The 17,150-nt window shown below is 38.0% G+C and overlaps 5 protein-coding genes across 6 annotated transcripts; 3 read left to right on the top strand and 2 right to left on the bottom strand.

The window, feature by feature from the left end:
• On the top strand, positions 1-2,160 carry LOC114739439 (B-box zinc finger protein 24). The gene is made up of 3 exons (XM_028927498.1): positions 1-469; positions 1,217-1,522; positions 1,641-2,160. Exons 1-3 carry the CDS (start codon positions 287-289, stop codon positions 1,866-1,868), a joined length of 717 nt encoding a protein of 238 aa, XP_028783331.1. The 5' UTR covers positions 1-286; the 3' UTR covers positions 1,869-2,160.
• A 133-nt stretch (positions 2,161-2,293) lies between these two features.
• On the top strand, positions 2,294-4,038 carry LOC114739433 (receptor-like protein kinase HSL1). The gene is given in 2 exon segments (XM_028927493.1): positions 2,294-2,675; positions 2,678-4,038. Coding segments are annotated over 2 exon segments (1,233 nt in total). The 5' UTR covers positions 2,294-2,518; the 3' UTR covers positions 3,754-4,038.
• Positions 3,888-6,418, bottom strand: LOC114739436 (protein YIF1B). The gene is made up of 5 exons (XM_028927496.1): positions 6,236-6,418; positions 5,937-6,127; positions 5,563-5,661; positions 5,305-5,456; positions 3,888-4,486 (listed from the first exon to the last, which is right to left on the bottom strand). Exons 2-5 carry the CDS (start codon positions 6,117-6,119, stop codon positions 4,099-4,101), a joined length of 822 nt encoding a protein of 273 aa, XP_028783329.1. The 5' UTR covers positions 6,120-6,127; positions 6,236-6,418; the 3' UTR covers positions 3,888-4,098.
• A 570-nt stretch (positions 6,419-6,988) lies between these two features.
• On the top strand, positions 6,989-10,746 carry LOC114739431 (uncharacterized). Of its 2 annotated transcripts, none has more exons than XM_028927489.1 (7): positions 6,989-7,311; positions 7,502-7,611; positions 7,780-7,929; positions 8,052-8,287; positions 8,645-8,755; positions 9,456-9,500; positions 10,276-10,746. In XM_028927489.1, exons 1-7 carry the CDS (start codon positions 7,161-7,163, stop codon positions 10,433-10,435), a joined length of 963 nt encoding a protein of 320 aa, XP_028783322.1. In that variant the 5' UTR covers positions 6,989-7,160; the 3' UTR covers positions 10,436-10,746. The 2 variants fall into 2 exon arrangements, with proteins under 2 accessions (XP_028783322.1, XP_028783324.1); XM_028927491.1 differs by having other exon boundaries at positions 9,620-10,449.
• Positions 10,747-10,939: 193 nt separating this feature from the next.
• On the bottom strand, positions 10,940-14,283 carry LOC114739430 (probable fructokinase-4). Its single transcript, XM_028927488.1, has 4 exons — positions 13,812-14,283; positions 11,974-12,306; positions 11,496-11,612; positions 10,940-11,325 (listed from the first exon to the last, which is right to left on the bottom strand). The coding sequence occupies exons 1-4, from the start codon at positions 14,223-14,225 to the stop codon at positions 11,197-11,199; spliced, it is 993 nt and encodes a 330-aa protein (XP_028783321.1). The 5' UTR covers positions 14,226-14,283; the 3' UTR covers positions 10,940-11,196.
• Between the last annotated feature and the right edge of the window lie 2,867 nt (positions 14,284-17,150).

The following is a 17,150-nucleotide window of genomic DNA, read 5'->3' as shown; positions in this document are numbered from 1 at the left end:
TACCTCTCCTTTTTTTCTTCTCCGCTTCAATTTCAATCTCTCCTAATCTATCCATCGCCATTTTCGACCTAACATTTGGCTATCACAGCTCGTGTCCGGTTTGAGCGTGTTTTCAGATCAAGCGGCTCACACTAGTCCCGACACTTCCAAGTGGGTCTGTACGGGGAAGTTTTGTCGGCACAGGTGCTTATTGCCTCTCCTGCGGTTTCTGGATATATTAGTCGCCTCAAAATCCTGCCAGAAGGGATCGTTTCACAAGGAGAGGTGAAGACCAAGATATTTAGAGATGAAAATCCAGTGCGATGTGTGTGAGAAAGCTCCGGCAACGGTGATTTGTTGCGCCGACGAGGCTGCTTTATGTGCTAAATGCGACATTGAAGTTCATGCTGCCAACAAGCTAGCCAGCAAGCACCAGAGGCTTCTCCTTCAGTGCCTCTCTACCAAGCTTCCCACATGTGACATCTGCCAAGTAACTCCTTTTTTTTTTTTTGGGTTTAAATTTGTGTGTTGAATTCCCTTATTTTCTAAGTGCGTCTCCAGATTTATATACATCGTTTCGTCCGCTGGGATGGTTTGTTCATGACCATTAGAAGGTGTTTATCTTGACATGATATGTGGAAAAACTAGGAACCTAGTGCGCTTGAAGTAGAGAGGAGATGTTAGATAACACCGATTTAACACGGTTCAGTCCAGCTTTTGTTTTGTAAAACCTAATGAGGGAAATGAAAGGGAAAACGTGTTTCAAAGTGGTGAGTCCTGTTCCCTCCCCTGGGCGAAGGGAGGATTAAGGTTCCATTTTATCTTTGCATAGCATATGGATTCTAATACCTTTTGGAAAAATATCAATATCCATGCCGTTTCTATTCACATGTTGCATTAGTCTTTGCAAGTGTTAAGTTTCCTATTATGTGAAATAAGACGAATATGGAATATGTGCATGAAGGAGTCAAGTCATCAGCATCTTTCGTTTGACTTGCTACTCGAAGATATGTTTGGACTATCTTCCGTTACTTTATTAAGAGAAATATTTCTCTTTTCCGAGTAGGTAGTCTTGAAGCAAGAATAGAGAAATTGTCGTTCTTTTCCTCTTCTACTTTCGCTGTGTAAGGCTTGGATAGGATTAGTTCAAACTGGTGCATGACTTATCCTGCTCAGTGAACGTGATAGATGATTTCTAATATCTACGTTTCGTGATTTGCACACATTGTAAACACAGGACAAGCCAGCTTTTATATTTTGTGTTGAAGACAGAGCGCTGTTCTGTGAAGCCTGTGATGAACCGATTCACTCAGCTGGCAGCCTCTCCGCAAACCACCAGCGCTTCCTTGCAACTGGTATCCGGGTGGCTTTGAGTTCTAATTGCTCCAAGGACAATGAAGAACGTCGCTTGGAGCCACCTAATCGGAGTGCTCAACAAGCTTCTGCAAAAGTTCCCACTCAGCCTCAGCAAGTCCCTACCTTCACTTCCTCTTGGGCTGTGGATGACTTGTTGGAATTCACTGACTTCGAATCACCTGACAAGGTAAGCAACACAACACAGCTATAATTGATATGGAGATTCTTATCTTGTATTAGTCCCTTGATCATGTATGATGTGCTATGATACGGAGATCTTAATCCTCTGCTTTACGTGTGTTCAGAAAGAATCACTGGAGTTTGGAGAGCTGGAATGGTTGTCGGAGGTGGGTCTTTTTGGAGAACAGTTTCCTGGGGAGGCATTGGCTGCAGCCGAGGTCCCTCAGCTTCCAGTAACACAGACTAGCAATGTTACGTCATACAAACCCTCCAAGTCCTTTACGTCTCTCAAAAAGCCGAGGATTGAATTTGAAGACGATGATGAGCACTTCACTGTGCCTGATCTGGGTTGAGGCAAAAGTTAAGCCCTTCCCGTGCTCTCTTTACGTGACTCTCTTCGTTGTTTAGTTACAATGTATAGTCCGCTAAGCACAATATTTTGGGAACTTAAGTGCGTATAATGCTTAGTCCAGAGAAAAAAGTGCGTATAATGCGAGCTATGTCTTGGTTCATAACACTTGTAAGGAGTTTCAGTGCTTTAGATAGTATTACTTTATAGCTTTCGTGCTTAAATTATCGTCTACTCACCCTCCACGCACATGATGTGGGTATTTTCATTATCTAAATATCTGGAACAGCGTTTTTCAAATTAGAGGTAGACATTATCAGCTTGAACGTGGTCGAATACGTGATCTTTTATAATCTACGAGTTCATTGGCTGAACAGCGTTTTTTTTTTTTTTAAATTTCGACTCCTCACGGTCTTATGCACGAATGAAGCAAGATTACGAGATTATTTCGTGAGTTAGGCATGTTCGGGGGGTAAGAATGACATTCCCATGGCGTTTTCCTCCCTAGCTTCATGATCTTTGTCTGGCTAGCTCAGGTTCTTGGCGTGTCCGTAGTCGTTCATTACTTGGTGCCACCTATGGTTTCTGATTCTTATAAAGACCACTTGAATTCATCCAGGCCACCATCTCAAACAAATCCGCTTTTGTCTGGAAATGGCGAAATATTCAAACACTTCCCACTTTCCTCTCTATCCCATCCTAACCATAACTTTATGTTTTATAGCTTCACCAACCCTTGCGATAACACTTAAATCTGATATTCGTGTTCTTCGGGAAATAAAACGGGCCATCGACCCCAATTCTATCTCCTCATCTCATATATGAGCAGCTGGGACTTCTCGATGGATCCGTGCGAAAGCACAGGCTCAAAATTTCTAGGAATCTTGTGCAGATTGCCTCTAGACAACTCCTCTAGCAGAATAACAGCCATTGATCTCGATGCAGTTGGATATGATGGGTTCATATCCCAAGCTATTGGGAATCTATCAGAGCTAACCGTTCTGAATCTGGGGAAGAACAACTTCAGAGGGCCAATACCAGGTACCGTTGGCAACATGAAAAAGCTTACCAGGCTTGACATGTCAAACAATTTCCTCACTGGCCTCATTCCGGCACAGCTTTGTAACATTAGGAGTCTTGATCATCTAGACCTTTCTGGGAATAAGCTCTCGGGGGTAATCCCCGCCAGAATTTCTGGGTTAAGAAGTTTGACCTATTTGAGCTTGTCAGACAATGGATTTGCAGGCACAATCCCCGACCTCACAGGGCTTTGGCAGCTCAACACAGCAGATCTCAGCAATAACCAGTTCTTTGGAGACTTTCCACGTCTCCCAGTGAGTTTACGAACACTCCGTCTCAGCCATAATATACTCTCCGACAATATTACTCCCCTCACGAGGCTTAAACTCCTCAGATGGATAGATCTGAGCGACAACAGGCTCTCAGGTTCCATCACAAGGGATATTCTATCCTTGCCCAGGCTAGCGTATCTCAATATCTCTTTCAATCGCTTCACGACATTAGAGGTCGCGAATTATGCTTTAGAAGATTTGCAGCTCCAAGTGCTTGATGCTAAAGAGAACCATATCCACGGGCATTTACCAGTAAACTTGGCCACATTTCAAAATCTAGCATCGATTAATTTGGCAAGGAATCAATTCTCTGGTTCCATCCCCAAGGAATACGGAGCTAAACTGCAAAGATCATGGAGGAGTCTGTATTTAGACAACAACTTTCTTAATGGTAATCTTCCTACAGAGTTCAATCGCATGAGGATTAGAGGCAGTCTTGCAAACAACTGCCTCAACTGTCCAACGAATGTTTTTCTTTGTCGTGGAGGGCAAAGACCAGCTACAGAATGCGTCGGGCAAAACGATTACCAGACTTAGGCAACTTCGTCAGACATGACAACTTTATGGTGAATAGTGCAATGGTTATCATTTATAAAAGATTATCATCTTGAGAAGCGTTTCAAGAACTAGTAGATAAATTATAAACAAAACGTTCAGTATACGTGCGGAGCTTATGCGTTTCTGAATTTCTTCCATTAACCTAACCAACACTACGGGCAAAACACAAAGAAATCCGAAGGTTACCATTCGCCATCGTGCTAATCCCTCAAAGGGGGAAAAAGTATGATAGAACAAGTTAAGATATCAACATTAATACCTAACAAACACAAAAATTCCAGACGAACAATTTTCTTTTCCAAGCATAGGGTAGAAGCTTAGGTTCTATATAAGCCAATTGACAGTAATGTTGCCAAGCCACGTAAACAAAGGGAACTGAACCAAAGCAATAAAGAGCAAGAGATAGTGGTGCTTGCTCGAATCATAACTCCGAACCTCAGCAAAGAGTACTCTCTTCATTGTCTGAACCAAGAAAATTCCCATGCATAAACTGGTCCATGGCATCAAAAAGTAGTAGGAATAGCCCCAAACAAGTCTCCCAAGGACAGCCAAACAAATGCCAGTAAAAGTATATCCAGCATACGCTATAATGTCAAGCAGGGGTGCCTCCCCGCTACCCAATGAAAGCAATGTCACCTTCAGCAGAGCAGTTTGTAGAACCCAACCAAGCAATCCCTTGATGAACAACCAGTTCAAAGCTTCTGGGCTAAATCTGAAAACAAGAGAAGCTTTTTCAGGGAACTTTAACAAGTTCAAAAGAAAGCAGAGGTAGAAGATTTGAAAAATTATTGCCCACTTATCAGTCCAGGTAGTATATGACAAAAATTCCATTCTGGAAATTTCAAATAACCGTAATGACAGGGCAAATAGCAATGTCACTACTATCTAAAACACTGATTACTTCTCTGGCATCCAATCATGTTCAGGGGCCAAGGAAAAACAGCCTGGAAAACTCGTTTCAGCAAAAATTCTTTCCCGTTAACCCTAAAGAAAGTGCAAATGCACGCTCTTATTTCTCATCTCTCCAAGATTTCACCAACATCTTGTAAAGCTTACAAGATTAGCAGCATAGCATAAAGACAATATCAGATAGCTTTAAAGTTTAAATCAGGTTACAGTCCCTAGAAGCAATTCAAGGGTTCATAATTATGACCGTAAGTGGCATTTTGGTAGTCATTTGATCACTCTTTATGTCAAGTAGTAAAGCATGTAAACAGCAAGACTCTTGAATGTAAAATAATTTCAGCACAATAACAGAAGCATGACTTTGCTTAGCAAGAAAAAATTTTCTTATCATGGTCAACGTAAGAAGCTGTGAGGTCAAAATTTTCTCATCTTAACCATGCTTACTCATTAAGGCACAAGTTCTACACATCATATACAGACAAATAGATAAGAGATATGAAGTCTGAAAAGAAAACATTTAATCTGCCATCGTCAGATAACTTCCTAGTATTACAAGATTGAAATTAAAAAATAAAAAATAAAAAATAAAACACAGCAATTGTTTAGAGTCTGCAGGACACTCACTTGCCACGGAGACCCAACGAGAGGCCAGCAAGAACAACATAGGTACCAAACGCCATAAAAGGAATATACAAGTCTGGCGCATTTATGTCAAAAATCGGTGGTTTATAGGAAAGTCTGCCCCCTACGGGCTCAGTTATTCTTGTCCAGTGACCCTGTATCCGAAAAGAAAAATAATAGGGGAGAAGGGAAGATAAAATAACGTATCATATCATATAATCATGAAAAAAGGAACTAAAGATATTTAACGTTTCTGCATACCCTGTGCAAGAATGGAAACAGAACAACCTTCAGTTTGTTCCTGACATATTGGTCATTCACTTGGAAATAGTACTGAGGATCAGAGAAGTACCTACTTATCTGCCACAGAAAAGAGGAGGTCATTTTGTAAACAGAAACAAATGAATTCAAGAAACATAAGTAGATAGAACAATTCAAGGCTGGTCAACTGCATTTGCTTATCCCAAAGATAGCCAAACCCAGTTTGATTGAATATAAGGCGAAGGGATATAGTAATGAGTAGATTCAAACGCAAGTTACTAAAAATGAAAAGGCGATTAACACCTCTTATCTGTCGAGGCGTGATCAATATGGTGAAATAAACCATTCAATAATGTTACTAGAATAGAACTTACATTGCTTTGGACATACTCAGAGCTTGATCCGAAAATCTTCTCGCCGTATGCATGCAACCCACCTCGAATAAGCCCTGAACCGGCCACTTGAAAAGCACTACCGAATGGATTAGGTTGAGAACTTGAGGCTGGCAAAGGTGCCCCTGGTAGGGTTTGGGGCTGGGATCCCACGTTATTATACATGCCTATACCTATTGATATGCAGTGGAGCCATACTTAAACATGTTGAAATCCGAAATCGCCAGAGTACAAGACAAAGCCAAATTCTTCAAAATAAAAGAAGATAAAAAGAAACTGACCTTGAAGTGGCAGAACAAAGAAGGGACCGCGATGAGAAAGGCTGATGCTGTAGAACTCTGCGATCCCAGAGTTTGTCGACTTAAGAATATCGACTCAATGAATATGAGAATTCGCTCGCACTTTCCTTCCCAGATCGAGTTTGAGACTCGAGAAACGTAGAACCAAGATCTAGGAAACGCCTCCCGCCGGCAATAGGAGGAACACGCTGTGTCGTTTTAGCAAACTACAATGTCGTTTGTCGCTTTAGGACGAGAGACAAGAATCCGTGTGACTTACGAGCGAAGACCATCCTTTTTTTTAACCATTTTTTTCCTTAACACGTACTAACTCCAATTTCTTGAGCTGAGTACTAACTCCAATTTCAAGACACTAATTTTAGGTTAAAAAAAATTAATTAAATTTTTTATTTATAAAAAATAAGTTTTATATTTCTTAAAATATATTTACTAATAATATAAATTGTTAAAACTATTATTTAATAAAATATTTAATACGTGTAACCAGTATAAAAATTATCTTTAAAAAATTAATAAATATAAAAAATAAAATAAATTAAAATCTTATATTTAAAATTAAATTGAATATCTAATTAATTTTTATATTAGCATCTATCACCGCGCTTTTGCCCATTTTTTTTCAGCTTCACAATTTTATACTTTAAAAAAATTAAGAAAAATGTTTGATATTAATCATCATCATCATCCGACCTAAAACAGACCGCACGCCAGGCGGCACCGTGTTCTGTCTCTGGCTCATCTTCAAGATCAATAATGCCCGTCGATTTTTCCAATAATTTTTTTTTCACCAAAAATATAATATCCGTCGTTTGAGGCTGAGTCGGTGTCGTTCACATTTTCAAAGTCGTCATTTTTGGGTGTGCTGATTGCTTCTGGTGCGAGTGTGAGGGAAGGAAAGGTATTTGAAATGGAAGAGGACCGCAAGGAATCCTCGAAGAAACAATCATGCTATCCTGGCGATATTGCAGAGTTGGAGGAAGCTGTGAAAGTGTTAGATTCATCTTTAACTCAGATCAAATGGCGCCTCAAGCCTTCTACCAGGCGCCGATTAGAATTAGGTTCTTTTATTGACTAATTCAAGTTTTTCACTATCATGCGATATATGTTTTAGGCTACATAGTAAAGTCGGCCATTTGCTTTTACATTCGAACTCCGATGAAATCTTGCTCTGTTTTGCCCCCCAAGAAAAAAAGAAGAAGAAATCTTACTCTGTCAAGTGATATGGTGACTCCCATAATTTTGTGGCAGATATTCTGGCCCTATCCACAGGAATGAGACCTGTTGTCATGGTAGACTATGGTGGAAAGATGCCTGAGCTACAACATCACCTTTGCTCACTCCTCAAACTTTGTCAAAAGGTTTGAATTGCCTTTTTCATTTTCAATTCTTTATCTACCTCATCCTAATGCCGTTACGCATAGTCTGTGAGAGCCACAATTATTCATCCTTGTGATATTTTATATTCATCTCGCTCAATGTGGACCTCATTTATGAAATCAATTGCTTAGTATTTACAATTTTTTCAGCTGTCTCCCATTTTTGAGTATCTAAAGGCGATGGTTATACAAGATATGATTTACTTGATCCATGTAAGAGGGTTAGCTGAGCATGTTAGATCAACTTTGAACTCGGAAGTAAAGTTGCTCTTTGTAGACCTTGAACAGGAACCTCCACAGGTATTTTCCTGCCTTGGAGTTACCCTTCGCCCCAACCCCCAAAAAAAAAAAAAACCAAAAATATACACCTTCCTCTTTTTATAATTTTATTTTTCCTTTGTACACCTTAAACATACTTGCAGATGATAAGAGAGGTAGAGCAAAGCCCATTAGCATTGCAACTCATATCAATTCAGAAGTTGTTCTCATCAATATTTACTCATGAGGGAACATGCAATCTATCATCATCTCAAGGCACAGAGCTTATGGATAATTCCCCATCCACTAGCAGTCAGATTTTTTACTCTCAGTCTACTGAGTGCATTGATCTCAGTAATTGCATGGAGGACTCTAAAGTGACAATACCAACCTTGAATGGGTAATTCATTTATACGTGCACACACATAATCCCTTCGTCTTGGTCATTTTCCCTTCTCCTTCCCCAAGAGGTGTAGGCCAAATGAACGGGTTGGCTACAAGATGTTAATACTTTCACTACTTGCAGCCTGCTTGCCATTAGTATTCTTTGTTCTAAGCTCAGAATACAATATAGAGCTAGCCTGTTTGAAAACAATCACATTCTTAACATTTAAACAACTTGGGTTCTCATTTTGAACTGTATCACCTGTAGGCAATGCCATTGAATAGTGCATTCATTTGCTTGCCACTCCGAGCAGGCAATATGTGTCAGTACTATCTCATATTAACTCATTGACACGGTATATATGTGCTTCAGATGGCTTCTAGGCTATCCAGTGGTGTATTTGTTCAGCAAGGAGCATATTGCTGATGCTATTTATAATCTTTCCACCAAATATCTCCACATTTTCCAAGTATCTATCTGCAGGTAGATAGTCCTAAGCGAGTGTCTATGATTTCTGTTTTGAAACTGCCATTATCTGCCCGCCATTGAAATTGGATGAAATTTTGTTGGATATATATATATTTGTTTTGGTTATTTGTGGTTGTTAACCATAAAATACTAATAGCTTAAATGATATTTTAAAAGAAGAATAACTATTTTGCCTTATTTGAGGTTGGACTGGACTTCTAAGATTCGGTATCTTAGTTTCCTATCTTACCTTACTGCCATTTTTAATTTTTTTGCCTGAACTTTTGAGCTAACTTTTGCCCTTTTGCTTCTAAGCATGTAGAGGCGCCTAAGGTATTAGCTTGAAAAGCAAAATAAGGGACCCAAAGGTCTCACTCACCTGGTAGTGCCTGGCCGGAGGCAGTCCCTCTCATGACTCGTGAGCCTGAAGCGTGCTGGCATTGAATAGCGCCTTACCTCCTTGACTTTGACTATCATATTTCATAGAAATTGAAACAAGGATAAATAAAATAGACAGAAGTAATATTCGTTATGGGTTTGTGTGTAGAATCAAAGGAATCTAACATAGCACTTGGCACCTTGTCAACAACTTGAGGATATTTTATATCACCTGTGGACTAACAAAGATTAAATTTATTAGCGGTAGCAACGTTGGTGTTGTTTTTTGCCCTTCATACGCAACATTCTTAGTGATGTGAAATTTGAGCTCTTGCAGGAATAATACTCTCAAGAAAGGATCTCAAGCAGAAGAACTGTTAAGGTAAATCTGTGTCTGAACTTGTGAATAAGATTTAGCTGAACATTAGAACAGAATCTTTGGTGATTGTGCAAAACTAACTATTTAAGCTATTAAAAATTTGGCATCCACAAATTTCTTAGGTTTAGGATTATAAAGTAGTGCATGCCTGGAACTGGGGGAGACTGATGATACCTAGGAGTGTTGAGCTACTCATGATTCATGCAATCAAGTTATATATTTCTCCGTGCAGCAGAGAGTTGAAATAATTTTACCACCCATTGATCGTATTAAAGAAAAAGAGGGAGGGCATGAAGCCAGTCACGCCATGGCTTTACTGTTGACTTATAACTATAACATTTAGGGACTAGTTTAAAGAATTAGGTTTATACATCACTGATTACTTTTGTATGGATGGCGCAATTCTGAGAGAAGAGCTTGCCGAGTAAATTTCATACAAAGCAATATTATCAGAAAGCATATCTTTTGGTGTGCTTCTGACTTTGCTTGAGAAGGTGATGTTAAAGCTCCACTCTGCGGCACATAGACAATGTAGAGTGGCTCTTACCTAGGGCTTTTAGATCTGAAGTGTCAAGTTTTTAACATCGAGAGCTTATTTCAGGAAGTTCATTCATCAGTTGTTGGGACATAGTCTTGTTGAAATTGCATGTTCAATTTTTCTTCTTAATTTTGACTGAGACACGAAAATGAAGAGACTGCTTCCTGCAGGAAGAGGTTTGAAATTCTGATATTATTATTTCAATAATCAAGTATTGACATTCTCAATTTGTCTGAATAGTTTTACGGTGCCTTATGATCTAAGCACAAGAGGGAGCAGTGAACAATGGGTAGAGTGTTTTATGGCTCACATGCGAGCAAAGTGGGGCAGATGTGCATATGCTTGGAAGTTCTTGAAGATGGAGGTTGATGAATGCCATCCTCAGGCTATTGTGCTTTAGTTACGTTGTTGATCGGTCACTTAGCACTATGCCCCCTTTTACCAGCTGCAAAATAAAGCGCGCGAGAAAGAGATCAATGAATACTTCAATTGGAAATTGAGCCTTCATTTGAGGATCAAATTTCCATTGACAATACGGAAGGTTCGTGCAGCATTATAACTCGGGGCAGGCAATGTTGTAACTTGTTAGTTTGAGAAGCAGGAATCCCCCCCCCAAAAAAAAAAGGCACGGTTGAAGTTTATAATTCAAGTAATCCGCATATTGAAGATTTGGAGAATCAGTTATCTGAATCTGCATTATTTGGTTTGTCATGCGTGTAACATTACCTGTGCCAGGAGCTCATCTGGTTGCACCGTAGCTCAGCATTCATTCCATGGTCCTGCCTTCTGCAGAACAAGTTGCACTTTATTTGCCCCGGAGGCCCGGAGTTGAAGAAATTTATTTTTAATGTACTAAATAGCATGAATCGATAATTCAAACAAAGAAAAAAGCGTGGATCAGAAAGCTGCAAGTAACTTCGGCCTTATGATTCAAATTTTTGTTTGAAGCCTAATCCCAAAATTTAAAGAGAACATTATTCTGCAAACCGAAAAGCATGTGGGGCTTCCCATCAAAAGGGTTAAAAAAAAACCTAGAGAGAAAACCGAGGGACAATCTCACTCTTAATTTGATAACAAAGCAAGTCGGAAAGATAAGATAAGCAAGACAAGGAGGGGAGAGAAAGGAAGCTAAAAATCAAAGATATGCTTGGTAATGACACTCTAGGCACCGTTGATGAGGGTGAGCACGTCAGCCTCTGAAGGAAGGGCCGGGATTGCTCCCTTTTTAGTGGTTGTGATTGCTCCGCATGCATTCGCATACTTGAGTACCTCTCTCAACCTTGCTTCATCCTGTAATTTGTAATAAAATTTGTGAAAAACAAATCAATCATATTCATAACAATTAAGAACCTTAAATTAACATGGCATTTCAGCAAATCCTTAGTTCAAGCCTATATAATGCAGATGTATGTTTATTTTATTTAGTTATGGGTGAGCAATGCAGATGTTTAAGCACTTACTTCAAGTACGGACTGATCATCGACAATCTTGCACAAGAGGGCGCCGACAAAAGAATCACCAGCGCCAGTTGTATCCACAGTGTTGACATGGAAAGCGTCCACTGATCCGCGGAAATTCTTTTTTTTTTTTTTATAACAAGATAAAAATCAGTATTCATTAGGCGCGTAAAACCACCGCTTGTGAAATGAAACAAAGCAACAAACGCAACCCCACCCCCCATCAACCAAACTGACCCCCAAAACTAAACATCAACCTAGTTTGGGTAAAATACACTTCATGATCAATCTTAAGGAACTAAGAAATTTCAAAATTCTTCTAAAAGCTCAAAGAATTAACATTTCAAGACAGATTTTCACATCTTCTATCATAAAGGAGCCAAGAGTCAAATTTGCCCGACCAATCAAAACAGAGAGAAAAACAATACATGAGGTCGACAATAAGTAGAATAATTCGAAAAAACAAGTCGTCTGATTTTACCTTGGTGTAGTATCTGGAACCGTGCTCACCAAGTGTCACGAGCAGCAACTTCAAATTGGGGTGCCACAATGACATGGCAGAAGCATCATCAATTTTGTCACTCCCAGTAAGGAACTCCAGCTCCACATCGCTCACCTTGATTATATCTGCCTTATCCCATATGCTCATTATTTGCTTCCGGGCCTCCTCAGCCGAAGGCCATAAAGGCAGCCTCAGGTTTGGATCATAAGAGAGCAGGCACCCAGCTTCCTTGGCGACTTCCATTGCCCTTAGGTGTGCCGATCTGCACGGCTCCACGATCAAGCTTATCGATCCATAATGGAATACTTTAGCCTGACAAATGGTAATCAACAGTAAACCCATCGGCAATTTTAATCATGGTTCCAGTTTTTTTTTTTTTTCGTTTTTAAGAAGTGTGTAAGATTATGCCTTTGCTTTCCCAAATATACGTATAGTCCATATTCTAATCTGTTATAGAGGTAAAGAGTACATCTAATTACATAAATACTGTCTCCGTCCTTAATATAAAATCTTTTTTAACTTTTATTTTGGTTATAAGTATAAGATCCTAATCTATTTTGTCTCTCATTTATATTTTTTTTTCTAAAATAGTCCTTCTAACAATAATAGTTCTAACTAATACACTTGATTAGTAAAATATTTTAAAAAAACAATACTTATTTATTACAAATAACTAACTTAACTTTTTTTTTTAATTTTTTCAAATTAGTTAACTAAATCTTATAAATACAACCGGAGGTAGTATTAAATATACTCCTGATGTGGTCACGCATGGCAGGGGACGCCAGTAAATTCAATTTTAAATTTGCACATGCTTGCCAGGCTGGAAATTGTGGGCCTGGATCCATAAGCTAACATATCGAGTAGTCACCTACCACATGACTCATTGCCAACAACCTCTCAACAGCAGAAGCGGCCCACATGTCTAAAAACAATACGTCAGGAAAATAGTTTTTTATAGGAGGGGAAAAAAAGATGGACGGATTCGACGAGGCAAATCTTCCTCCTTTTCCATTTTGTCAAATGGAGTATAATAATCCTATATTTAATTATTTATGAGGAAAAATCAGGAAAAGCAACAGCGCGGGAAGACGTTCGCCAAAAAGACCCCAATGACTCGCACCTGCCCCATGACACCATAACAAGTCTGCCCGCCCTCAAGTCTTTAATGGGCTCGAGATTCACGGGCCCAAGAAAACGAGTGCTAAACTAATTATGAGAAAATTTGAAAATTGAAAGGCTTTTTTTTAAATAAAAAATTGTAGGAATGAAAAAAATGGAGAAACCACTGAGATGCTGAGATCCAATAAGTGGGACCCAAGCCGCACGTCAACTTTCAGTAATTGCTGCGAAGATCGAGACCAAAAAAAAGGGGCAATCAAAAGATTCAAGATGAGCTGAGTTCGGGAAGAGGGAGAAGCAGGTGAGGTCACGTGACAGGTCCCCGGCCCTCCCACCTTTGCGGTCTGATCTGCATCTGATCTATTCAGATGCGGAAGGATTAGGAGCGCATTGCCCCGCCAACACCCCGGTCCCTGTATTTCCTCCCAAGAAAAATGAAATCCTGAGCGGCGTAATCTGCGAATATCCTAGTCTCCTAGATTTATCCACGGGCCCCACTAGAATGAAATTGACGCGGCACCACCGATTACAGAAAAAGCGCGTGACTTATAACCTTCCGTCCTAAGTTCGTGAAGCGCAAACATTTTTGACCGGAAAAATTGTAAATTTTCCAAGAAACTTGATCTTTGGCGAGATACAAAAAACTGAAGCAAAAGAAAAACACAAAAAACGAAAAACGGAAAAGAGATCCATACCGATCTGATGAGTTCAAGATTGAGCTCTTCCGGCTTGAGGAGCATATCAGCGCTCGGATTTCTGTAGAACATGAACTCGCGCTCACCGTCGGCGCGCAGGGTGACGAAGGCCAACGCAGTACGAGCTCCCTGGTCGAAGGTGATGCCATCGGATCTGACGCCGTTTTCCTTCAAGATCCCGGCAAGCATGTGACCGAACTCGTCGTCACCGAGCTTGCCGACGAAGGCGGCCTGACCACCGAGCCTGGACACGGCGATGGCGACGTTAGCAGGAGCGCCACCGGGGGCTTTGAGGAATCCGGGAGCCTCGGCCAAGGAGACGCCGGAGACGGTGGGAACGAAATCAATGAGCATCTCACCGAAGCTGAGGATGAGGCCCTTGCCGGTGGAGGGAACGCCGTTGTTCGACGCCATTGGTTAGAGACTACCAAAGGAAAGATTTGAGACAATAAAATGACCAAACGAGCATCCTTTTGCACGCTCTAACTGGAGTTTATATAGAATGAGCCCCAAGGGCTGTTGTTGGGAACGGCAGGGAGCCCGATGAGAAATCCACTGGATTATTATAATTACTAGTAGCATTATTTTTGACATTATCTAGTATTTAATACTTCTTGGTAATTAAGGTTCACTGTTTAAGGTAATTTTCTCGACATAATTTTTTTCCTCCAAATCTGGGTTTATTTCCACCCCATTAACTCAGCAAAGCGGCATTCTTTAATCTCCTTTTTTTTTTTTTCATCACAATTCTTTAATCTTTTATTCATTCTTTGAATTTTTAGTTTAGTTTGGATCCCAGCACTTGGTAGGATCGCACAACGTTTTGTAATCAAGTTTCTAAATTGAGTATGTTACTATTTATCAACGAACGGTAATGAGCATATAATTTCTAAAGGAATATGATAATTACATTCTTATCGTGATATTATTTAGAAGTCATAAATTTGTCATACATCTTAATGTGAATAATTAAACATAGCCTGATGGATGGCCTTTCCTTTTTTTTTTTGAGTCATTTACGTTGGTTGGGCCACAGTCTGGAATCAGGGGCCCCGCTCTTGGTGTTTGACGGATGCCCCTGATTATAAATTCCAAAAAATTTTAAAAAAAAGGCCTCCCAAGTAATATAAAATATATATATGGGGAAATCACAATAAAGACCCTTGAATTAGCAAAATCACTCTTGGTCACCTGAATATGCTAAATTACTATGAGGGACCTGGTCTCAAATGTAATTATGAAATCATGGTCAAATTACCAAAATACCCCTCTTTAATTTTTTTTTTTTTTAAAAAGAAAGCCACTCCTCACCGGAATCCGGCCACCGGCGCCGGAGCTCCGGCGGCCGCTTCCGGCCACTGTCGGCGGCCGGACGCTGGGGTCCGGCAGCCGGAGCTCCGGCGCCGGCGGCCGCTTCCGGCGATCTTCCTTTGTTTTTTTTTTTTGAAACTGTTTTTTTTTTTTTTAAATTGGGGGAAGTGAGGTTAGGGGGATTTGATCCCCCAACCTAATGCTTCCCAAATAAGGAATGACCATTGAGCCAACAAATTTTTGTTAACATTATGATGCAAAAAAAATATAAGTTAACTCATTTACTCTTGTTCCAGGTGATAACAACAATACATTTGGAAATAACAAGTTCTGATTGTAAAATAACACGTCTGGAATAAAATTTAACAATATGTTTTTTTTATAACAATAAATTTTGTTGCAGGCAATAACAACAATACATTTAAAAATAACAAGTTCTGATTATACAATAACAAGTTTGGGATTAAAATTTAATAACACGTTTTTTTTTATAACAATACACTTTGTTTCAAGTGATAACAACAATACATTTGGAAATAACAGTTCTGATTGTAAAATAACATGTCTGGAATAAAAATTTAACAATATGTTTTTTTATAACAATAAATTTTGTTGCAGGTAATAACAACAATACATTTAAAAATAACAAGTTCTGATTATACAATAACAAGTTTGGGATTAAAATTTAATAACACTTTTTTTTTATAACAATACACTTTGTTTCAAGTGATAACAACAATACATTTAAAAATAACAAGTTCTGATTATAAGATAATAAGTCTAGGATTAAAATTTAACAACACGTTTTTTTATAACAATTAATTATTTTATACTTTTAAAAAATAATTATTTATAACTTATAAAAAATATTTTAATATATTTATTTCTCTAAAAAAATACTTTTTAATCTGTATATCTATACAACTCATTATAAATCAAACTACTTCTTATAAATTATAAAGTATTTATAATAAGGCATTTTGATTTATTAATCATAGTATAAATTTTATATCCTTTCATTCTTTAAATATTAAAAATAGTTTTTATATTTAAAGAATAAAATAGTATTTTTAATTATAAATTAGAGATAAATTTCATTTATAAATTTAAGCAGTCAAAAAGTATTTTTAATCCACAATAAATTGTACTATTTATAATTTATAAGAAGTAGTTTGATTTATAATAAGTTGTATAGATATATAGATTAAAAATTTTTTTTAAAAAATTAAAAAAGTGTGTTGCCATTTTCCCTAATTTTATTTAAAAATTTGAACAATAAAAAAGTATTTTTAATCTATAAAAAATATACTTCAAGTTCTGATTATAAATTGGAGATAAAAATTATTTTTTTAGCAATTAAATAGATTACAAGTACTTTTTATAAGTTATAAATAATTTATTTCCAAAAGTATAAAATAATTAATTGTTATAAAAAAAAAGGTGCTGTTGAATTTTAATTCCAGACTTGTTATTTTATAATTAGAACTTGTTATTTTCCAAATGTATTGTTGTTATCACTTGAAACAAAGTGTGTTGTTATAAAAAAACATGTTGTTAAATTTTAATCCCAGACTTATTATTTTATAATCAGAACTTGTTATTTTTAAATGTATTGTTGTTATCACTTGAAATAAAGTGTGTTGTTATAAAAAAAACGTGTTGTTAAATTTAATCCCAACTTGTTATTTTATAATCAGAACTTGTTATTTTTAAATGTATTGTTATTGTATATTGCCTGCAAACAAAATTTATTGTTATAAAAAAAAACATATTGTTAAATTTTTATTCCAGACGTGTTATTTTACAATCAGAACTTGTTATTTCCAAATGTATTGTTGTTATCACCTGGAACAAGAGTAAATGAGTTAACTTATAGTTTTTTTTTTTGCATCATAATGTTAACAAAAATTTGTTGGCTCAATGGTCATTCCTTATTTTGGGAAGCATTAGGTTGGGGATCAAAATCCCCCCAACCTCACTTCCCCCCAATTTAAAAAAAAAACAAAGGAAGACCGCCGGAAGCGGCCG

Source organism: Neltuma alba, unplaced genomic scaffold (genome assembly GCF_004799145.2).
Source record: "Neltuma alba isolate B1F8T4 unplaced genomic scaffold, ASM479914v2 tig00013967_pilon, whole genome shotgun sequence".
Classification (NCBI taxonomy): Eukaryota; Viridiplantae; Streptophyta; class Magnoliopsida; order Fabales; family Fabaceae; genus Neltuma; species Neltuma alba.
The sequence above is the reverse complement of the archived record's forward strand: the minus strand, read 5'-3'. Positions and strand labels throughout refer to the sequence as shown.

Bases quoted from the DNA above. Each gene is read 5' to 3' on its own strand.
- LOC114739439 (XM_028927498.1), top strand. From the start codon at position 287: ATGAAAATCCAGTGCGATGTGTGTGAGAAAGCTCCGGCAACGGTGATT. The intron at 470-1,216 runs GTAACTCCTTTT...TTGTAAACACAG, and splicing joins CCACATGTGACATCTGCCAA to GACAAGCCAGCTTTTATATT. The intron at 1,523-1,640 runs GTAAGCAACACA...ACGTGTGTTCAG, and splicing joins ACTTCGAATCACCTGACAAG to AAAGAATCACTGGAGTTTGG.
- LOC114739436 (XM_028927496.1), bottom strand. From the start codon at position 6,119: ATGTATAATAACGTGGGATCCCAGCCCCAAACCCTACCAGGGGCACCT. The intron at 5,662-5,936 runs GTAAGTTCTATT...TTTCTGTGGCAG, and splicing joins CTGAGTATGTCCAAAGCAAT to ATAAGTAGGTACTTCTCTGA. The intron at 5,457-5,562 runs GTATGCAGAAAC...TTTCGGATACAG, and splicing joins TGTTTCCATTCTTGCACAGG to GGTCACTGGACAAGAATAAC.
- LOC114739431 (XM_028927489.1), top strand. From the start codon at position 7,161: ATGGAAGAGGACCGCAAGGAATCCTCGAAGAAACAATCATGCTATCCT. The intron at 7,312-7,501 runs GTTCTTTTATTG...ATTTTGTGGCAG, and splicing joins CAGGCGCCGATTAGAATTAG to ATATTCTGGCCCTATCCACA. The intron at 9,501-10,275 runs GTAAATCTGTGT...TTGTCTGAATAG, and splicing joins CAAGCAGAAGAACTGTTAAG to TTTTACGGTGCCTTATGATC.
- LOC114739430 (XM_028927488.1), bottom strand. From the start codon at position 14,225: ATGGCGTCGAACAACGGCGTTCCCTCCACCGGCAAGGGCCTCATCCTC. The intron at 12,307-13,811 runs GTATGGATCTCT...ACCATTTGTCAG, and splicing joins ATCTTGAACTCATCAGATCG to GCTAAAGTATTCCATTATGG. The intron at 11,326-11,495 runs GTAAGTGCTTAA...TACAAATTACAG, and splicing joins ATGATCAGTCCGTACTTGAA to GATGAAGCAAGGTTGAGAGA.